The 20,855-nt window shown below is 32.9% G+C and overlaps 2 protein-coding genes across 3 annotated transcripts; both read right to left on the bottom strand.

Annotated features, from left to right (window-relative positions):
* Positions 1 to 840: 840 nt before the first annotated feature.
* LOC133672875 (uncharacterized) lies at positions 841 to 6,565 on the bottom strand. Of its 2 annotated transcripts, XM_062093429.1 has the most exons (12): positions 6,247 to 6,564; positions 5,882 to 6,140; positions 5,723 to 5,794; positions 5,467 to 5,538; positions 4,604 to 4,701; positions 4,106 to 4,349; positions 3,719 to 3,816; positions 2,928 to 3,063; positions 2,476 to 2,586; positions 1,872 to 2,087; positions 1,691 to 1,755; positions 841 to 1,255 (listed from the first exon to the last, which is right to left on the bottom strand). In XM_062093429.1, the coding sequence occupies exons 1-12, from the start codon at positions 6,370 to 6,372 to the stop codon at positions 1,076 to 1,078; spliced, it is 1,677 nt and encodes a 558-aa protein (XP_061949413.1). In that variant the 5' UTR covers positions 6,373 to 6,564; the 3' UTR covers positions 841 to 1,075. The 2 variants fall into 2 exon arrangements, with proteins under 2 accessions (XP_061949413.1, XP_061949414.1); XM_062093430.1 differs by lacking the exon at positions 5,467 to 5,538 and having other exon boundaries at positions 6,247 to 6,565.
* A 12,126-nt stretch (positions 6,566 to 18,691) lies between these two features.
* On the bottom strand, positions 18,692 to 20,549 carry LOC133672957 (dof zinc finger protein DOF5.7-like). Its single transcript, XM_062093530.1, has one exon. The coding sequence runs from the start codon at positions 20,055 to 20,057 to the stop codon at positions 19,023 to 19,025; it is 1,035 nt and encodes a 344-aa protein (XP_061949514.1). The 5' UTR covers positions 20,058 to 20,549; the 3' UTR covers positions 18,692 to 19,022.
* Positions 20,550 to 20,855: the final 306 nt, after the last annotated feature.

Genomic DNA, 20,855 nt, shown 5'->3' with positions numbered 1-20,855 from the left:
TCTTTCAAAGAGGTTATTCGGATCTCATGACCCAAATTACAGGTTTTGCAAGTTGACCTAGGTTATCTCTATTTATTTTTTTATCCTTTTTAAATTAAATATTTTTTTAATTAGGCTTCACAATTTTTTTTTGCTATTTATTAAGTTATCTCAATCTCATAAACCAAACCACGAGTTCGACAAGTTTACTCGGTTTATTATTGCTTTCTTTTTTTAATTTTATTTGTTTATTAATTTCACCCTACAATAACTGATGGAACTATATTATTCGATAGTTTCATCCACATTTAACTAGAGTTTTGCCTATGTTTTATATATAAAATGCCTTGATATTCTTTGTTTTATGTTTTGAAGGCACTTTTGAATGAAAGATACAAAAAGGAGTAAATTTGAGGTAATTGACAGATTTAACCTTCAGTCGATGTTTTGTGCAGAGCGTGAGCTCTAAAGGTTGAAATGACGTGATTTCAGTGACATTAAAAAGCTAACATCCATACCTTTCTAGACATCTAAGGCAAGAAAATAAAATAAAAAAGGGGATAGAAATCGCAGCCTTGGCAGAATTTAGTTTTAACTAACTATTTGATCCGTCCTTTGCTACATGTCAAATATTTTTCTTTCTTAAAAAAATATGTATATGTAGATTTTTACATGTTTTTATATATAATAAAATCCCAAGTGAAATTCAAAAAGTATATGCATACATCTAATTAAATAAATCAAAAACTATTTATACAATATTTTTTTTTTAATAGTTCGAACCCTACCTTGTCTTTTATAAAAAGAAAAAAAAAAAAACCTCAGTGAATCAGTTTTGGCAGAAGAATGCCCCGAGAGATGGGAGAAGAAACGTACTCATGCAGATTTCTTGCATGCATGTGTAGATATTTCGAGTACAGACTCGCATCCAGCAATCATGCAACAGTTTTTGGTTAAGAGATAATGGGAGGAACCATGTCAAGCATTTCTTACACATGCATGTGGCGATATATGGAGCATAATGTCACATGAAGCACACTTTACCTATGCAATAAAATCGATGACCACTAAGCCACATGTACATAACAGCTCTTGTTCAAAATCCAAGATCGAATGTAGGCCACTCATCCGTTTTCCTTGTACTCTTGGGCTGATCAATAGTCTTCTTTTTATCATCATTAGGACAGTGAGTACAGGAACCCATCAAACTGGAAATAGTAGAAGCAAAAGCTTCATCACAGCATTTGGTGTCAGCTTCTACTTTGGCCGGATGACACTACACAAGATGTGCAAGAAAACATACAGTTTCAGAACCACAGAGCTTATAAAAAAAAAAAAGTAGCAGGATAGTGCAATTCATGTTCCTATAATAATACTAATAATAATAAGCTTGTGCCTTGGTATGAAAGACACTGGTCAAGTGTTGTATAATTCATGTATTTGGACTCCAGACAACAGACGATATACTTTGATGTCCAAAGAAATGAGCTGAATCTTTATATGTGCAAATTTTGGTGTGGATTTTTACTGATTTTTTTGTAGAAGAGTTAAAATCCTTAGCCATGGTTGCACAATCAATTAGTTCAGAACAATCACATGGTTGCACACATTGCCAAAATGGAGGAAAACTTTTCTGAGCACAAGGACAATAATGTAGGCACACGCAGAAATAGGACTTTCAGAGATGACATGGGGGAACAATAGCCCATACCTGTTCAAAATTTCCAGCAGCTTCAGTGTCATTGGGAAATTGATTACCGCTAAAAGTAGATAATACTGCAAGATTAAATACAGCCAGATTCTCAAAATTTAGATATTAGGAAAGACACGACCTAGAAGATTGGGCAAAAAGAAGCATTCATTGCATGATCACATATTGCATAAAAACCTGCCTTCGGAAAAGTTGAGATCAGCAGATATCTCAATGTCCACAATTTTACTTGATCCTCCATCATCCAAATTTTGACTGGGTCCTTCATGTGGGAATGATTGTCTCGATAATTCAGAGTCTTCAGATAGAGTCGAGGCATTTATGCTCTTATCAATACACTGGACAGCAACACTCCCCTGAACTGCAGGTTTTTGGAGAATGGACAAGATTTGACAGGCTGCAAAGGTGAAAACTTGCAGTTAGTTTAAGCTTAACCAATATGGCAAAGCATCATAATTAGAATTGTGAATCACAAATACATAATGACTCTGACCTATTTAACTTTGGTTTTCACACAAAATGTAAGACGAGCATTCGCAGAAGTCTTTAATTCACACTGCATGCTAATGCTGGCTGACAAATACATTCCAAAGTAACTTTTTGATTGTCTTATGCCCAATTATGGAATGACATGTAAACTTTCTAAACACAACTTGATTCAGATAGTAGAACCAGAGATACTGGAATTTTTTATATGTACAAAACCCATATAGTACAATCAAAGAGATCAGATTCAGAACTCAATAATGTTGTGAAATTGATGAACCAAGGAAAACAAAACACACCATTGCGTAAAGTTTTGTTTGTAGGAACAGCATTGCCCAACCTGGTTCTATCTTCAATAGAGATGCTTCTTGAATTTGCATCTTCCCTTAAATAAGTGTTTTGATATTTTCCTGTCAAAAATAAAAATTCACAAGTTTTCAGCTACAAAAGCATTAAATTAAAGACAAATAAAAGGGCATTGCTCTGTCCAGTAAAGTTGAGGTATCCGTGGTACATACAATCCTGCAAAGGCTTCTTTGTAGGGATTGTCTTAAGAAATTTCATCTCCTCATAAATGTACATGCTAAAATTTGAGTCTGCAGCTTTTGTTGAAAAGGCACTGTTTTGAAGTTTCTCTAAAGGTGAAATAAGTTTCAGGAGGAAAAATCAAACCCCAAGATACTGCTAAATTCCAAAGCAATGGAAATAAAAAAGGTCAAGTAAAATCCAAGTTCTAGTGAACCAATAATACCTTCAGAACTCATTAATGGCTCGCCAACTTCTACCAAATATTTTGGCAGTGCAAACTTGCTTCTGACTTTCACATCTTCTGACAAGCTGAGGAACTTACTGGTCAGGAAGGTTTTACCTTCACTTAATAAAGTGACCTGCATGCTTGAAAGGCTTAAGAAAAGCAGAAAGGAACAGTAAAAAATAAAAATAAAAACAAAGTACTCTTATTCCTTAAATTATCGAGTACTATGCAAATGAATACGGTTACTGACAGAATACTTCATCAGAGTATAGACCATGTAATGGTGTATTTTTTAAATATAAGGTTCGTTTATAATAGTTGGATTTCACAAATTCATTGCAGTTCTTGCAGCTTAGCACACCAAACAAAGTTGCAAGCATGTAACTTAATCATTGAGCAGATATCTCAAAGTCATGACTTTCCCCAAGATACATAAATAATCAACACATTTTGTGCAGAAAGCCAATATTAAGATTGTTCAAAACCCTGCAAGCTACCGCATACGTTAAATTGAAAACCATCTAGGATAAAACAATTTCCAGTGGAACTCTCCCTAACTAAAGTAAATAGATGGTGTATATTAAAGAAGCTAAAGTAAATAAATGACTATCCAACCTCAGAAAGGCCATGTACTTCGAAAAAGCTTCGTTATTACCATGAAGTACATGCAAGTGGTTCAACATTAAATTAGGAAAGCAAACCAAAAGGGACTATATTAAATGAAGCACTATGAATCCTAGGAACATCCAAGGAAAGGCTCAGATATAATGTAAAGCATGTAGACCAACCTGCATTCTGTAAGAACCACAAGAAGCAAGCCTGAGGATTCCACTGTGGTACTTCTTGGCCTTTTGAGTTATATGACTAGTGTAAAGAGCACACCACTCTGCATTGCAGAGGAATCAAATGCAAAAGGTAGAATGGTGTAATAAAAGTCAGATTATCAGAATTGAAAAATTTATAAATCTGGAATGCAAAAGATATCAATAGATATATGTAGCTACGAGAGGAGCAACTTTAGGGTAATGATGACTAGGAATACTGGAGGGATACTGGTGATGAGAAATTGATATCCATCAATAAACTTACAGAACACTGGTTCAACAACCACATGAGAGAGAGAGAGAGAGAGAGAGAGAGAGAAATAATCCATATCAACAATCATGCTGGCTAACCTTTTGCAACGGATTTGTTGTCTTTAATACCATTTGGCTGTCCATGCATTGTTCCCGGTTTGCTAGCATCGTTAGAATTATTTCCTTGAATGTTCAAATCCTCTAGAAGCTGATTTTCTCCTCCAGGTTCTCCAATGTCAACCAAATGAGCATCAAATGATATTGATTCACCAGAACTTATTATTTCATCTTTCTTGAGGAACCTACAATCTAATTGTCTCTTGCTTGCATCATACAGCATGATCTGAATGTACACCCAAAAATGAAGCTAGAGATTAATTGTTATAAGAAAGAAAGCAAAACTAAAAAAAAAAATGTCTTTATAGTAAATTCACACATTATTGTTTAACTTTTTTTAATAGGTTAAATGGCAAAATAAATTATCTAATATATAATTAATCAGAAGCAAAGCTTCTGGAGTGAATGATTCTTAGAATTCAACAAACAAGATGATTAGCCTTGCAAATAAGACTGACTTGTGTAAGTCCTCAAACGAACCTGCGTCCCTAAGGATTCACGATTTGCAAGTCTTAAGAAACCATCGTGGTACTTCTTGGTCTTTTGAGTCATTTGCGTAGTGTATAAGACCTGCCATTCTGTGTTGAAAAGGGGAAAATGTTGACCATAAGTTTTCTAAAAGTGATGCAGATAGCACAAACATAACAAAAGAAACAGAATCCTAATTGAGAACCATCTTCTTAATTGTAAACAGAAAACCATCATAAGAAGCATCTTTTGGTGTGCAAATCAAGCATGACATCACAGCTGTTAGAATCTTACACAACAGCTACACCAAACCATCCATGCACATGATGAGTATGACCATCTAACTGTAGTTCCCAGGAATCAATAGCATTGATGTGGTTTGTACTGATCCAAATGAGTTGGAGCCTGCAGCATGCCATCTGAACCAGATATGCTGTGCTTGATGTTCGGTTTGCCGAGCACTAATTTACCTTTTTGTTATTTTAAGAGATTCAACGTTAATTTCACTACACACGGATAAATTAAAAATCAAAAGTGATACTTCCTAGCCCTTTGAGTCACTAGTGTAGTGTAGAGGACTTGCCATTGTATTCCAGAAAGAAGTTAGTTAGTAATCAAACTAAAAAAAGAGCATAAAGAGTTGAAATTATAGAAACAGAACAAACAAAATGCAAAGAACTTTTAAAGCATCATACAAGATAAAGAAGCAACAATTTCCTAATTCCTTAATGATGACTAATTTGACCTCTACAATTGCTTCAAGGTAGGAATGACATGGTTACATGATGCTCCCTCATTTTTGTTAAAACATGAAAAAGAAAAAAAATCAAACAACACCTTCAAAGAAAATGGAAAAATTCTATTCAACGACAAACCTGTTGCACTTTTTGACATATCTGGACTGCTCTCTGGCACTACATACCTTCGCAGTTCACTTTTCTTGATCTCTAAAACATAAGCAACCATCACAACTTAGCCCGATACAAGCTCAAACACAAACTATTATCTAACTTAGGCCCATAAGAATTAGCATCTCGATACTGTCATCCTAAGAACATCGAGAGAACAAACAACATGATCATTTCTACAAAAACAATAAATTCATCAAACCACAAAATAAGTAAAACTAACCTTTGATGATCTTTTGCGACGTGCTTAGACAATCCGGTCGTGCTTCATTCTTCTCCACGGTATCCTCTCCACCTTTGACCACAAAAATTAGCAATACATTTGAATTATAAAATTGTCAAAACAACAAATTCAAAAACAGAATATTGTTAACATCACTACCGGGGGAAGAAATCGAAGGATTTCTAAACTTTTGTCGACGCATGAAGCCAAACCTTTCGGTAATTTTCCTATCTCTTCCGTGAAAATTCAAATCTGATACCGGTAGCTTATTATTACTATTATTATCACCACCGACCTCAGGATCTCCAACATCAACAAGAAAGGAATTGAATGTTAGGGTTTCACTGGAACTAACAACTTCTTCATCCTTCAAGATTCTGCATTCTAATAACTTCTCGCACTCGTCAAACAGCATGACCTAAACACGAATTTGACAAACGAAGCAAGCGCAGAAAAGAAATAAAAAAACGGAAAACCCAAATCTTACGAAATTAACATGAAATTGAAAGCTCGTATGAATTTACCTTGTTTGTGGAGAAGTGAAGATCTAAGAAACCGTCTTGATATATTTTTCGCTTTTGCTTGATGTGCTTTGTGTAGGTTACGCTCCATCTCTGCTTATTCCTCTTCTTCCAATCGATATCCTCCATTATTGAAGTGTTTTTTGTGGTTTCGGAATTCGAAATCTGAGGAAATGATGTCAATATTACAAAACGCAATTTCTACTTGGCGGGAAGGGAAAATTATAAAGCCAGTGAGGCGTTATGTTTTATTTCCATTTTGGAAGGTTGGGATGAATCAAAATGATGTGCATGAAACGGTGCTGTTTCGGACCGCCATTTGCTTTACATCTGCATATTCGTCCGTGTCTCAAGAGAGGAATTTATTATATTTTCATCTTTCTTTAAGATTGCTCTCAAAAGATTCTTCCCATCATACTTTTGAAATCCGGCCAGCGGGTCGATCCGAGATCCAAGTAACTCGAAGTTAGAGGTGAGCAAAAAAATCAATAAATCGGAAAAACCGGAAAAAAAATAACTGAAAAAACCGAACCGAAAAAAAAACCGAATTAACTGATTAAAAAATCATAAAAAAATTCTGGTTCGGTTCGGTTTCGGTTTTCAAAGTCTGAAACCAATTGAACCGAACCGGTTCAACCATTCCAGCATTTAAAAAAAAACCAAGTATAAATAGAAAAAACCCTAGACCTAAAGTGCAGTTGACGCCCCCCCTCTCTTTTCTCTGCCACTCAACATCTTCTCACACAGCCCCCCTCCCTTTTTCCTTTTTTTCTTTTTTTTTCTCCCTGCCTCTCATCATCTTTTGATTCTTTTCACAGCCCCCTCCCTTTCCCTTTTTTCTCCATGCCTCTCATCTCCTCGTAGCCCCTCTTCATTTTCTCTCTATCTCTCATCTCTCATCTCTCATCTCTCATCTCATCGCTTTAAGTTCACCCTTACATCAACAATATATATACTCTAATCAAACTACATGGGCTGGGCAGATAAAAAGAGAGACAACTTTTTGATGATTAAAATTCTAACTTCATTTCAAGTTCATCTCTGCAGTCTGCATCTTGTGGGTTTTTGTTTTTTTATTATTATTATTAAGTTATAATTTGCTTGTAATTTGTGGGTAGATCTGTGTTCTTGAACAACAGAAACCGAGATTTGCTTATAATTTGTAGGCACTGGACATCGAGATTTGCTTGTAGTTTGTGGGCACTGGTTAGATCTGTTTTCGTGAACAACAGAAACTGAGATTTGCTTGGAGTTTGTGGACACTGGGCACCGAGATTTTCTTTTTGGTTTTACCGGTTTTTGAACAACAAAAACCAAACCGAACCGAACCGAAACCAGTCGGTTTGAACCGGTTTCGGTTCGGTTTCGGTTTTTAAATTTTAAAATTAATCATGTCGGTTTGGTTTATTTTTTTATGTAAAAACCGAACCGAACCAAAAATGATCACCCCTACTCGAAGCTGAAACCAGGTCAGATTAAAGAAAAAATATGAAAAGAAAAACCTTGGTGTGACTCGGCAAGACCCGGTTGCAACCTGTTAACTGTTGTTTTTTTTTACTAAAACGATGTTATTTTGATTTTAAAAAAAAATTATCCCGAATGACTCGGTTAAAACCCGAAACTCGGGTCTTGAATCAGGCCACCCACTAGGCCGGGTCTAAAAACTATGGTTCCAATAACTCTCACTCCTTGTATGTCGATAAAAGCAAGCTGGTATTTTACATGCAATAGTAATTTCAGGGGTAAGCAAAAAACATCAAAAAAACCGATTAAACCGAGAAAACAAAAATAATTACCAAAAAAACCGAACCATGAAAAAAATTGATTAAACCGATTAGAATTTGTACAAAACCGACCGGTTCGGTTCGGTTTTATAAGCCTAAAACTGAAAAAACCGAACCGAACCCAAACCGAAAAAAACTTGAGTCAAATCGGGAAAAAAAACCGAGTCAAACCAAACCAAATCAGAACCGGTTGGTTTGAACCAGTTTTTGTTCTAAAATAACCGAATCGAAACCAGTCGGTTTGAACCGGTTTTTGTTCGGTTTCGGTTTTTTAAAAAAATCGATTTGGTTATTTTTTTTAATAAAAACTGAACTGAACTGAAAATGATCACCCCTAAGTAATTTAGTAAATTGATCACACTTTCTTCTGTGAACACAACCCCACCATGTTTAGCTTCTATGAACTCTTGCAAAGATTTTTGGTATAGATATACATCACCGAGAAAACCAGAAAAAAAATAACTGAAAAAACTTAATCATAAAAAAAACCAATTAAACCGATTAGAATATTTTTAAAAAATTCGGTTTGATTACGGTTTCATAAGCCTGAAATAAAAAAATCGAATCGAACTAGTTTAGTTAAGAAATAAATCAAACCGAACCAGAAAAAACCCACTAAAAGTCCAAAAAACAATATAATTTTCAGTTTTTAATATAAAATAACCAAACTTAATTGAATCAAACTGAAACCAGTCGGTTGGAACCAATTTCAGTTCGGTTTTGGTTTTTTTTATATTTTACAAAATTTTAGTTTGGTTGTTTTTATAGGTAAAAACTGAACCGAAAATAATCACCCCTATCAAGTTCTTCTCATGTTTGACTTTCCAATAATTATATGACTAACACAACACCGTAAGACCCTCTACATCCTTTCCTCCAATGGCTCAAGGTCAAAATTGTTTTTGTCAAAATTGTTGTAACTCGACTAACATCATTTTTTTTTATCTTCTTAGATACATGATAATCAACGTTATGAGATGTACCCTTTAATAGTCAAAACAATTTTGAATTGTAAGAATCAATTGCATATTAGTTGTCTTAAATATAAATGACATATTTTTGGTTTCACATCAATATCAAGTGATCTATAATTGAAGTATTAAAGATTGAGATGTACCTCATGGTTTGAGGTTTAATCTCCTCTAAAACATTAGTTTCAGCCATTAAAGTTTTCTTTCGATAGTTATCGGTGTTACCCACATTTTCCTCCTACTTTTAACTATGAAATATTTAGTAAATGAACCATAAAATCCACTCCAAAAAACAACTTCATCTATGGAGTGAAACTTCGCCATCACTTCCTTAATGTTGCACTCTTTCCTATCCATAAAACCTATAGTAACTTTTTATAAAGACACTGTTAACCAATTTATCTAAGCACAAAAGAAGTTGCGTTCCTATCCTAGAACCTTTCTTCTTTTTAAAACTCTTATTGAAACAATTTTGAGTGACTTTTCTCTTACCACTACTACTAGGATTACTAGTTTTAACACTAACATTGACACCAACAACCATGTTGCTAACATTGTCAACAAAGTTTGGTATACTATCTTCCTTAGAAACTCCATTACCCTCATTTAGATTAACATCTTTTTTAGATGTATTTTTGATCTCATCACCCACCCCAACATCACCCGAAAACATTCCTTGAGAAGGTTCCCAAGCAAACTTACCAATAGGAATACAATTTCAACAATGAACAACTTCTGGTTAGATTCGATATTTTTAAGAACATGCACAGATAAAATTGAAGAAATATTGAAATCAAAATTTACCTAGATTTTGCTGCAGAAAGCACTTGCTTATACATGAAAAAAGGATTACAGGACTTAAGGAAAACAAATCTGGTGGTAGATTTTGTAGATCTTAATCGTAGTGGTGATTTGTGTAGATTTAGAATTGGTTTGTAGGTTTTGTAATTGTTTGTGGCTACAAAACAAAAACAAAAAGAGAAGAACAACGTCTACAAACAGAGGTTCTTCAAGAAGGGAAAAGGTTGGTGAAGAGATTGAAAAATATGAACAATGAGAATAATTGTTTCACTGGGTTATCATGAGAGTAGGGATGAGAAGAGAGGATAAAGGGGTATTTTGGTCAATAAAAGATTAATCAGTCTTCTAGCTTCAATCTTTTTTTGCACAAGAATCTTAAAAGTAGGTTAAACATGCTTTTGAGAACCTCTAGTTGAATCATAGTTTTGACATGGGTTCCACTTTCTTAAACCTATATTTTAATGTTTATGAAACATTCATTTATTGTGGTTAAACCACACCACACTTTCTATCACAAAAACAAATACTCTCTTAATAATGAAGAAACAAATAGAGAAAACAAGATCATAGTGTTTGGTTTCAATTACATTAAACTCATAACTTTTAACTTGTCAACTTTCAATCTTTTTAGAACATGGAAGATTTAAAGGATTTTCATTAAATATATTTTATTAAATATAATTATTTGATACTTATTTAAAAGATAATTGTTTGATATTTATTCAATATTTTATGAAAGATAATTATTCAACATTTCAACTTCTTATTTTTATTTGGTTGCTTGTTTAAAAGCAATATATTAGGGATTTTTTTGGTATCGTTTTATTTTTTTATGTTTTCAATTTTTTAGCTTTTTTTAATTTATTTTCTAAAACTTGAAAACTTATTTAGTTGACTACTTTTTAAGAAATTATTCATGGTTTCAATACTTGAGTTATTAGACTAACCATTAAGATCTTTGGATTCAAAACTTGGATGCTCTAGATCTAACCCCAATATACCATGAACTTCACCTAAACTTGACCAGATACACCTTGTATCCAATCCTAGTCTTCATCTAAAGCACCAAATTCAATCCCATTTTGAAACTAAATCCAGGCTCATCAAACCGTATCCAAACTTAAATCCTATGTGATCCAAACTTGGTTTATATATAGGTTTTGACTCACATCTAAATACCTTAAACCTCAAACCTCATGCTCCCTAAACTAGGTCTAGCTCTTAGTTAGAACCATGGTGTCCCAAATCGACCCTTGCTCAACATTAGACATTCGAAATTGATCTCGAACCAAACTTTGATCACATTGGACTTGATTTCAGTTTGAACACCTATATTGGTCTTGTTCGAACCTTGAACCTAATCCCTAATACAAGTCTTGACCAAAAAACCTAAGTGCACCGGACCAAATCTTAAACTAAACTATGAGATACATTCCTATCTCGAACCTTAGGCACCACTAACTTGGTCATGGTCCTAACCCTAGCACTGATATTGACGCAACCCTCAAAATATTATCCTGGATCAACTCTTGAGATGCCAAACTAAACCTCAGGTCATCCGAATCAATTCATGAACCTAAAAGTTAGGTGTTAGACCAAGTCTTAACCTGCGCACTAACCAAGTCTTGACAAAAAACCAAGCACCCTCAACTTAGTCTTTGATTGACTTCTAAGTGCCCTTGGGCAGGTCCCAACCCATATCTCAAGCATTTTGAACTAGGTTCTAACATAAATCACCACCATAATTCATGCCCCTTTCGTAACTCTATAACCTAACATGACTTCTAGAAACATATAGTGACATTGAAAAAACTAGTTTTGAAAACCTTTTTTTGTTGTTTTGAAAATTTTCAAAGCTTGTTGCTAATTTTTCTTTTAAAACAAAAAAAAAAGTTTCGCATATAGTTCTTAAAATTTTGAATATAAAAAATAAAAAATAAGAAACAAAACCAATACCAAGTAGCTCTTTGGCTTGTTTATAAACAATGCAACTCTCTTGACAAATAAACTCATCTTTTCATCTCAAAGTTTTAATCTCATTTGACTTTTTATACATAATAAGTGATGCAATTAATTGTATGTCATTTCATCTATGTTTGAATATAAATAAATGAAAAGTTGGATTGAAATAATCAAAGTAAGTTATAATTAGGAGTAGAATAGTAAAATAATAATAGTTTGATATTTTATAGTGGAGTTTTGGGACATTCTAGTTAAAATCTTCAGAGAGAGAGAGGAGTAAATAAAACATATAAAAAGAAAAGAAAAGATAAAATAAATCGATCTAGTTGCTCAGTCGAGACAGATTAAAAATACGTTTTCCAAAAAGTTTATTTATTTTTGCTAAAATTTAATATGTTTTGTATGTTTTAGATCGTTTTGATATGCTGATATAAAAAATAATTTTTTTAAAAAAATCATTGATATGTATTTCGGCACGAAAAGTTATTTAAAAAGCAAGCACAACCATACTGTCAAATACTCTCCAAGTGTCCAACCCAAATCTAAGGCCCAACATGAGCATTAAGCCTATAAGAAAGCAAGTCACCATTTATTTATTTAAGAAAAGAAAAGAAATCCTCAAGCAGACAAGGTGTAATCCAAGCAAAATATCTTTTACTAATACCATCTTGAGAAACCTTAGTATTGACATCCTCCATTACTCCATCTATTGCATTTTTTTACAATCTAAACCTTCATTTTAAACCATAAAATCACACGCTCAATATGTCAAATCAAGTTTCTCTATCTTTTTTTTTTAGGAAAATCTTGAAAAACACCCTTTTAACTATAATTCTTTTGATTTTGCTACAAAATAATTTTTTATATCAATTTTACTTTTATTTTTTTAAAATTCTCAATTAAAAATATTCATCCATTTTGAATATTTTTATTCAAATTATAATTTTTGTTGTAAGAAACAGTGTCATTTTATTGAAAACTTAACTTTTTTTTGTTAAGTGATTTTCATTCATGTTTTTTCTTTGTACGTTATGATAATTTTTTGTAATTAATTCAATTACAAATCCTAGGAGTATCTAGCACGCAAGACACTCATACTAACATTATAACATACTACCCAATACTAATACGTAAATTCATCTCATCTCTATTTATGAAAAGGTAAATATTGATAAAATTTGTAAGAAAAAAAAAATTCTAAGAGATAGGCTGATTTTTAGAATGAATCATTACATAATAGGGTTTTCTGATTTTTTTTTATTTTTGAATATTTATGCACCACTTAAAATCTTAGATAACATGAAATAAGTTGTCCAGATCACTTCTAAATTATATAATACTATATTAATAATTTATTTTGACTATCAAAATTCTAAAAACACTTAGAAACAGTCAATAAAAAACATAAAGTATTAAAACTAAAAAATAATTAAATTATATCAAAATTCATTAAATTATTAAATTCAATCCTTAATTCCATTTCAAAACCCTCTGAATTGAATTTAATTAAGAGTTTTTAATAGAATCTTATATTTGTAATCCTTTTGAGTGTTAAACATTGAATTTTAAATTGAATTCAATCTCTATAATTGCTACAAAAGTAAATCAGAGGTCAACCCCTCTAGCTTACAATTTTAAAGAGTAAAAAATTAATATTAAAATTATTTTTCTTAAAATATCCATATACCACTCTCTTTTTTAGAGACATTTGAAAAAAATAAGATGAAAATAATGAGAGTAATATAAGAACTAAAATGAATTAAATTTTATCTCTTCCAAACATATGAATTCAACTTATTTATTAATTAAATGTAATTTAAATATTATAATTAAATTTAATTATAGTAAATAATTAATTCTAATTATCTATCTTTACCAAGATTGTCAATCCCGTTTCGGTAAGTGTTTTATTTTTTCAATTGGAATGGAATATTTCAGTTTCGGAGCGTTTCGGCATGCCGTTACTGTTCATGTGTGTGTGTGTGTGTGTATTCAACAAACGTAATTCAAATTCAAGATAAATTAATTATGAATTATGCAATACAAATACAATATCAAACAAATATATTTTCAAAATTTAAAATATTCGTAAATAGTCAAGATTAAATAAAACTTTAACTTAAAGTAATTCAATTTAAACAAAATACCAAAATATTATGAAAGTAAAATGTTTTAACACAAAAGAAACATAAATCAAACATCATCTCCATCATTAAAATAGAAATAAGGATCTTGATCTTGTGGTGGTATGTAGGGAAAGTCACCAACTAAACATTTCAATAGTTGATCATTTCCACCAGGCTCATTCTCATCATCAAAACACATCTATGCATCCTCTAAAGTTAAAGTAGACAAAGGTGCTTTAATAGCCTCCCAACTTATATCTTCTCCATCAAGAAAGATTAGATTCTTCACAAATCCATTCATTCAATAGGTCAATGCTATCTAGGCTAATGAGATATAAAGCATCTCTTATTTTGCTCAAATTCCTACAAAGTATAAACATGAAAAAAACAACATGAATATAAACCATATATATTAGTGATAAATCTAATTTTAAAAAATTAATATCATTGTTAATAAAAATAGTAATAATCATTTTCAATATTATTATTAATATCATTGTTATTGAAAATAGTAATGAAAAAAAGCTTTTTATAGTTTATACTTGGGTGGTTTAATTAATCAAACTGAACTGGGTTGAATTTGATTCAAAGGCTTTTCAAGCGCAGAACGAAAGATATGAAATGAAACCAGAACATTTCGGTCGAAATTTATCCGAAAAATACAGAACAGACCGAGATTTGAAATGAACTGAAAATTATTTTATTTTTTGAATTGGTATGAAATGTTTTGGCCATTTCAAAGAAAACGGAATGAAATTGACAACGTCGATTTCTACCACTAAATATTTAATGATTACGTGTAATTTTTGTAGCCATTGACGTTGAGATATCAATGCTTTGCAAAGAAGAAAATACGTACAATAGTAGAAAAGGTGTGTTTTATTCTCTCTTTGCATTTTTTTTTTCTGTTTTGTGCTCCTTGAAATCCGTCTCGTCTTCCTATTCTTTAATTTATAACCGGGAGTTGATTTTTTTTTTTATTATTATTTACCATGAAAAGGCATGAATACCTTTTCACTCATACCTTCAATTGATGAAGAATATTTAATTTTTGTACATGCGAAAACAACTATATATTTTTAAAAATTATTTCGTACTGGTAAAAGAAATTTAATACATCAACAAATCAGATAAAATATTATTAAGAGGGAAAGAAAGAAAACTACAAGCACTCGAGGCTAAAGTATGAAATGATGAGGGTCGGTTGGTGGGTGGGTGGGTGTGTGTGTGTGTTGGCGGGAGGGAGGGAGGGAGAGAGGGGGTGTTGTGTTCTTTTAGAATCGGAAAGACTAAAGAAGCTGTCGAAAAGATGATGCAAAGAAAGCATTTTTCTCGTTTTAGGTGGAGTCTTCTCCATCTCTGAGCACGTCATCACCACCCCCACAACAAAAATAAATTTTTAATTGCAGATTTGAGTGAGAGAGATGTGTTATTATGTGATGATGATATGCCTGATTAACATCTACATGCCACGTGGTTCTTTCAAAATGAAGTGTACTCTACCATTAAGTTTTTTAAAATATAATATTTTTAGTCACAGTTTTAAAAAATTAAATCTACTAAAATATGTTTTGTTAAAATTATCCTAAGATGAATTTTAGTATGTAAAATAAATGAAAAACAAGTGTGCTTATAAATAAAAAAATATTTTTATTTATTTTTTTATAGAATCAAAATTTAAAACGCTGAGATTTAATACAAAAAGCAAATTTTTTTTTATTTTAGTTAGGTTAAAAAATAAAAACTATCTAGTACAAAATAATATTTTAGAATGTGACATGAGAACGAACTCCATGACTTTAGAAAACATAATTATTTTGCATTGAATTTATTTAAATTAAATTAACTTCTTAAAAAACAACATGCATGATTTGATTGTTAATATTATCGGATCCACATTTCACCACTTATAGCTTGGTTAGTTGGACAAGGCAGATGAATCTATTTTTGATGAAATCGCGTTTGTCTGACGTCGTGCAATTGGTTTTATGAAAAAGAAGATTAAATTAAACGACCGGTCGATTGTTCATAAAACGAAACGAGAGAAAAGGGTGTTAATGAGGCACATAGTTGTTGACGGTGCGGAGGCCTGACCATTCGAGTATAAATTAAAAGCATCATTCTCATATATCACAAATATTGTAATATTTTGTGGTCGTTCTTGAGACGCATGGCCCCACGTCGGTTAATGAAGACACACCATCGAGGTAGTTGTCTGGTGGGGCCTGATCAGATTGGTCACAGCAAGCCAGGGGATCAGGGCGGGCTCTGTGTGTGTGTGTGTGTGTTCGAGGATGGGATGGGGTGGTGGCCCATATGTAATTTCTCGCTAGATTGTCTGGGCATATAGGTAGGGTGGGTCATGAGCTTCTCGCAGGTTATTATAGGTTGTAAAATGACAGTTAACACAACAACACAACACAAGTAGTTCCAAGTCCGAACAAAAAGTTCTCTCCTAGTGGAGTCTTTCACGTTAATCACGCAACTTCATGTTCCAGCAACAGCCCATCAACCCCCCACCACTGAACAAAAAGTTTTAGTCCCATTAATTTACATGATATGCCATTTGTTTTTAATTACATTATTCTATCTTAATTATTTGAATATACAAATAAAAAAGTAATTGGACTGAAAGAATTAATGTGAATACAATTACGTACGGGTATATGTAGTTGTACAATCAAATAATTAATATATTATAGTGCTTTAATTAGAAAGTATAAAACAAACAGACAATCATACCTATATACGTACGGGATTTTGAGAAAAGAAGTTCCTTACTCGATATACAAGAAAGCATAAATTATAAATTCAGAGTGCAGTTTGATTTACATTAAAAAAAACCCAAAAACTTGTGTGATGATTGTTATTTATTTTTTTATTCACTTAATTTTCTAATACACAAAATTATTAACAGGAGGGGGAGTGTGACGAGCTAGCTAGGGTTGGGGGAAGCTGGCCTAAAATGCCAGCTGAAGCTAATATCATCACATATACTCAGGCTTTTCTAGCATGACTTCAACTTATCATATTTTCATTTTCACGTAAACATAGATATTTTATTTATTCTAAATAATCTTAAAAAAATTCCTACATCGACTAAATGCATTTAAAAATTAAAAATACTTTCTTTAGTTTTCAAATTAACTCAAAAAATTAAATTTCTTTGTATGTACTATATATGACCTCATGAGTTTGAAGGACCGAGATCGAGCACGGTGTCTTTTAAGATTCTTGAAACAAGTTTTGCATGCACACACACACACACACACACATATATATATATATATATATATATATATATATATAATAATAATAATAATAATAATAATAATAATAATAATAAGGGCATCTACGTTCGCTTATGGTAAACGAGAAGTAAAATTGAAAATATATCATTTTTGGCCTATATATAATTCTTGTTTTATGCACTCCAACAGGATAACCATGTAAAATGTTAAAATCTCATTTCTCAAAAAATAATAATAATTCCTATATATATATATATGTATAGAAAAACAAGAGCATAATTAATATATTAAAACAACAATATTTTTTTTATTTTTTAGTATATCAAATATATTAAAATACAATTGACTTTTTTTAGAGTGCATATATATATATATATATATATATATATATATTATGAATTTGACTTTTTAAAATAGGGGAGATGCTCTCTCTAGTATCCATATTTAACTTCATAATGCTAGCTAGGTTTAAAGAGTATCTAACGCTAATATCTATATATATATATATATATATATATATATATATATATATATATATATTGTGCTTATATAGGAGGACCCCGTCGTATACACAAATAACGTAAGTAGAGAATAAAGATGGAAAGGCAATCGAAGAAAAAGCAAGGCTTTCTTTCTTTCTCACTATTCACAAACAGAATCACAATGAGAGGTGATCAGTAGGAGTCGTAGTGGCTGCAGCAGCAAATTGGCACGAAGGGGTTCTCTCCCCAAGGCCCTAGCTGAAAAGCTAAACAAAACATTTTGTATGCTAAAGAAACAAACCCTAAGCTAGCTTTAGATGCCATCTCTCTCTCTCTCTCTCTGTACATATGTTGACAGTCTTTCATTCAATACACTTTCAAACCACCACTTTTTCAGACACCACCAAATCACTCCACACTGCAACTAATTATTATGCGGAGCCCTATGCGCCCAGAGAGAAAGCCAGAGAAATAGAGAGATCAGAGAAGGTAAAGCAGCTGGCTAGCTAGGGTTTTTAACATTGCAGGGCTACGAGGGAGGACCTATGCAGAGAAAACCTTGCTTAACCAGTTACTGATACTGTGATGTTAATTGGCATTGTTTGCTCAGTAGCTGAGCTGAGAGAGAAAGAGCAACAGACACACTGAGACAGTGAGAGTTGTGGATAATGACTTAACATAAAACAAATCAAAGATATGGCTTTAACTCTCCCCCTTTAATAACAGTCCAAAATTCACACAGATCCCAAAGAGAAAGAAAATAGAAAAGATCCCAAATATAACTGTTGAAGAAAAACGTTGGAGTGACTTTCTAGCTTGTGAGGCATGGATGAGCACCAATTTACCATAACAAAAGGCTATAACATGAGTAATATGGAGCTACACGATACCTGAGTAGCATCTCCTACAAATGATCGATCATGTAGTGCAAAATTAATTACCATCCATTGTGCTTAATTTGATAACATATATATATATATATATATATATATATATATATATATATATATATATATTTTGTAATGCTACGGATATAGCATCCACCACTTTCTTTTTCGTCTGAAACTGGCCTTTTATTTCTATCATAAACAGCTAGCAGGAGTCCTGCATCTTTGTAGTAAATATGCAAAAGAGATACATCGAATAGCGAAAAGAAATATTATCAGCACAAGTGTAGCAACAGCAAGACCTAAATTATACTATTAATATCCTCCAACATCTTGCTAAGTACCAATACAAAAAAAAGAAAAAAGAAGAAGAAGAAGAAGATAAATACGGTCTCATTTTTCCCAACTTTTACAAGTTGATCTTTATACCTCTAAATTGGGATTTAGATAATTAATATTGTCGTTTTTTTCCTATTTGCTTCAATAATGTCTACTTGATCTTGATGCTTTCTTGTCTAGGGCAAAGCACTATACTGATGCAAATCACCCCATGCTTGAACCCCATTCCAATTGCCTGTGTTGTCATTATTGCCATTGTTGCTAGTATTTGTTGGCGTTGCAGTCACCTGAGAATATGAATTCCCAAAGAACCATTCTGTTGCTGTATCACCACTAGCTGCACCTTCTTTTCTTGAATTACCAGCTGCGCATACTTGTGGTTTTGAAATTTCAAGATTTTCAAACATAATAGGCTGTGGTTTCTGTACCTGGTTCTCAATAGGATCTGTAGAAACAGTACTGCCATCTTTATGATTTTCTCCTGTACCAAATAGCATAGCCAATCTCTGCTGCTGCAACTTCCAGTGTAAATCTTGGTTTATACAACTCAGAGATTCAATTGAAGACGGGAGATTAGTGCTGATATTCATTGAAGCACCACCAATGTTCTCCTGAATTGCACCACAAAACCCACTAGCAACCGAAGTAAGTGGATAATTAAACCCCATTAAGGAACAAGAACCGGTGGAGCTCACAGATGGATCAAGAGCGAAAGAAGGACTAGTAACAGTAGCTGCCGCTGCTGAAGTTGCTGAAATATCCCCAAATGAAGGGAAATGATTATATAAGCCGTTTTGTGAAGGGTTTAGCCTAGGAAATGATAACCCACCAAGATTAAAATCAACGGCTGGGGAGAGTCCATGAAAGAAGCTGAATCCAGCGATCTCTGAGGAGCCACTGGAGTCTTTGGAGTCACTTGAGAGCCTTGAAGATGACTTTATCTTCTTGTTCTTTCTACAGCCACCGCCGATGGGTACGCTGCGCAAGGCTCCTCCTTTAGTCCAGTACCTTCTACAGGTCTTGCAAAAATGTCTGGGCTGTGTTAAACTGTAATTGTTGTAGTAGCAGAATTTTGTGTTGGGTGACTCACATCTTGGACACTTCAAGGCTTGCTCTTGTGGCCTTGTCGTTGCTGTTTTACGGCTGCTAGAAGAGCTTTGGTTGTCGTCTTTGGAGGTCTGTTTCTCCTGAAGATTATCTGGGGGCATCATGGAGGGAAAGAGAGTGAGAGAGAAAAGAATGGGTGTGTGTAAATTCGCAAGGTTGTGTATGTGATGGATTGTTCAGTTTCTTCTTGCAGAGGCAAAGATACTCAATTCAATGATGTCATGCATGGGGTGGAGAGGGGATGTTGATGTGGTCTTGTGATATTCATCAAGACAAGAGTTTTGTTTGGGAAAAGGAAGCTTTGTGATGTAAGTAGCTGGGTTCAGATCTGGTAAAGCTCTCTCCCTCTCCCTCTTCCCTCTCCCTCTTTCTCTTTCTCTGTGTGTGTGAAAGAGAGCGCGGATTTAACTAGAAAAAAATACAAGGGGGAGGGGGTCCGTATATATACATGGAGAGAGAGGGAGTGAAGACAAGCAGCAAATTAATGATTAAAAGTTGAAACTCATGGTCTGGCAAAATTGAGAGATCCATGACCATGAAAATGGGATTGGATAGAAAATATTTTGTTGAAGATTCAAGACGCTGAAAGACACCTTTGATGGGCCACAATCATAAATTGTAATTGAACTCCTTAACATCTCATTGTAAAATTGTTGACATCCAAATTATATATATAATTTGGAGAAATTCTTAATCACGTGATGATTATAACCGTGAAACTTTTAAAATTTTGAAAAATATAAAATGTTATTGTGTCATGTTTTGAGATATGATTTTTTTTTTCAATTAGGCAACGTATGCATGTCATGAGAATGATATACTGTTACAAATATCGGAGGTGAGATTTTGCGAATGGAAGATTTTCTTATTTATTCCTTGTAAAAAACTCAGTGTTTTTATCA

This window comes from Populus nigra, chromosome 14, assembly GCF_951802175.1.
Source record: "Populus nigra chromosome 14, ddPopNigr1.1, whole genome shotgun sequence".
NCBI classification, from domain to species: domain Eukaryota; kingdom Viridiplantae; phylum Streptophyta; class Magnoliopsida; order Malpighiales; family Salicaceae; genus Populus; species Populus nigra.
Note: the sequence above shows the minus strand (reverse complement) of the source record. Positions and strands in the feature narration are given on the sequence as shown.

Bases quoted from the DNA above. Each gene is read 5' to 3' on its own strand.
- LOC133672875 (XM_062093429.1), bottom strand. From the start codon at position 6,372: ATGGAGGATATCGATTGGAAGAAGAGGAATAAGCAGAGATGGAGCGTA. The intron at 6,141-6,246 runs GTAAATTCATAC...ATTCGTGTTTAG, and splicing joins TTCACTTCTCCACAAACAAG to GTCATGCTGTTTGACGAGTG. The intron at 1,256-1,690 runs GTATGGGCTATT...CATCTTGTGTAG, and splicing joins CTGCTGGAAATTTTGAACAG to TGTCATCCGGCCAAAGTAGA.
- LOC133672957 (XM_062093530.1), bottom strand. From the start codon at position 20,057: ATGATGCCCCCAGATAATCTTCAGGAGAAACAGACCTCCAAAGACGAC.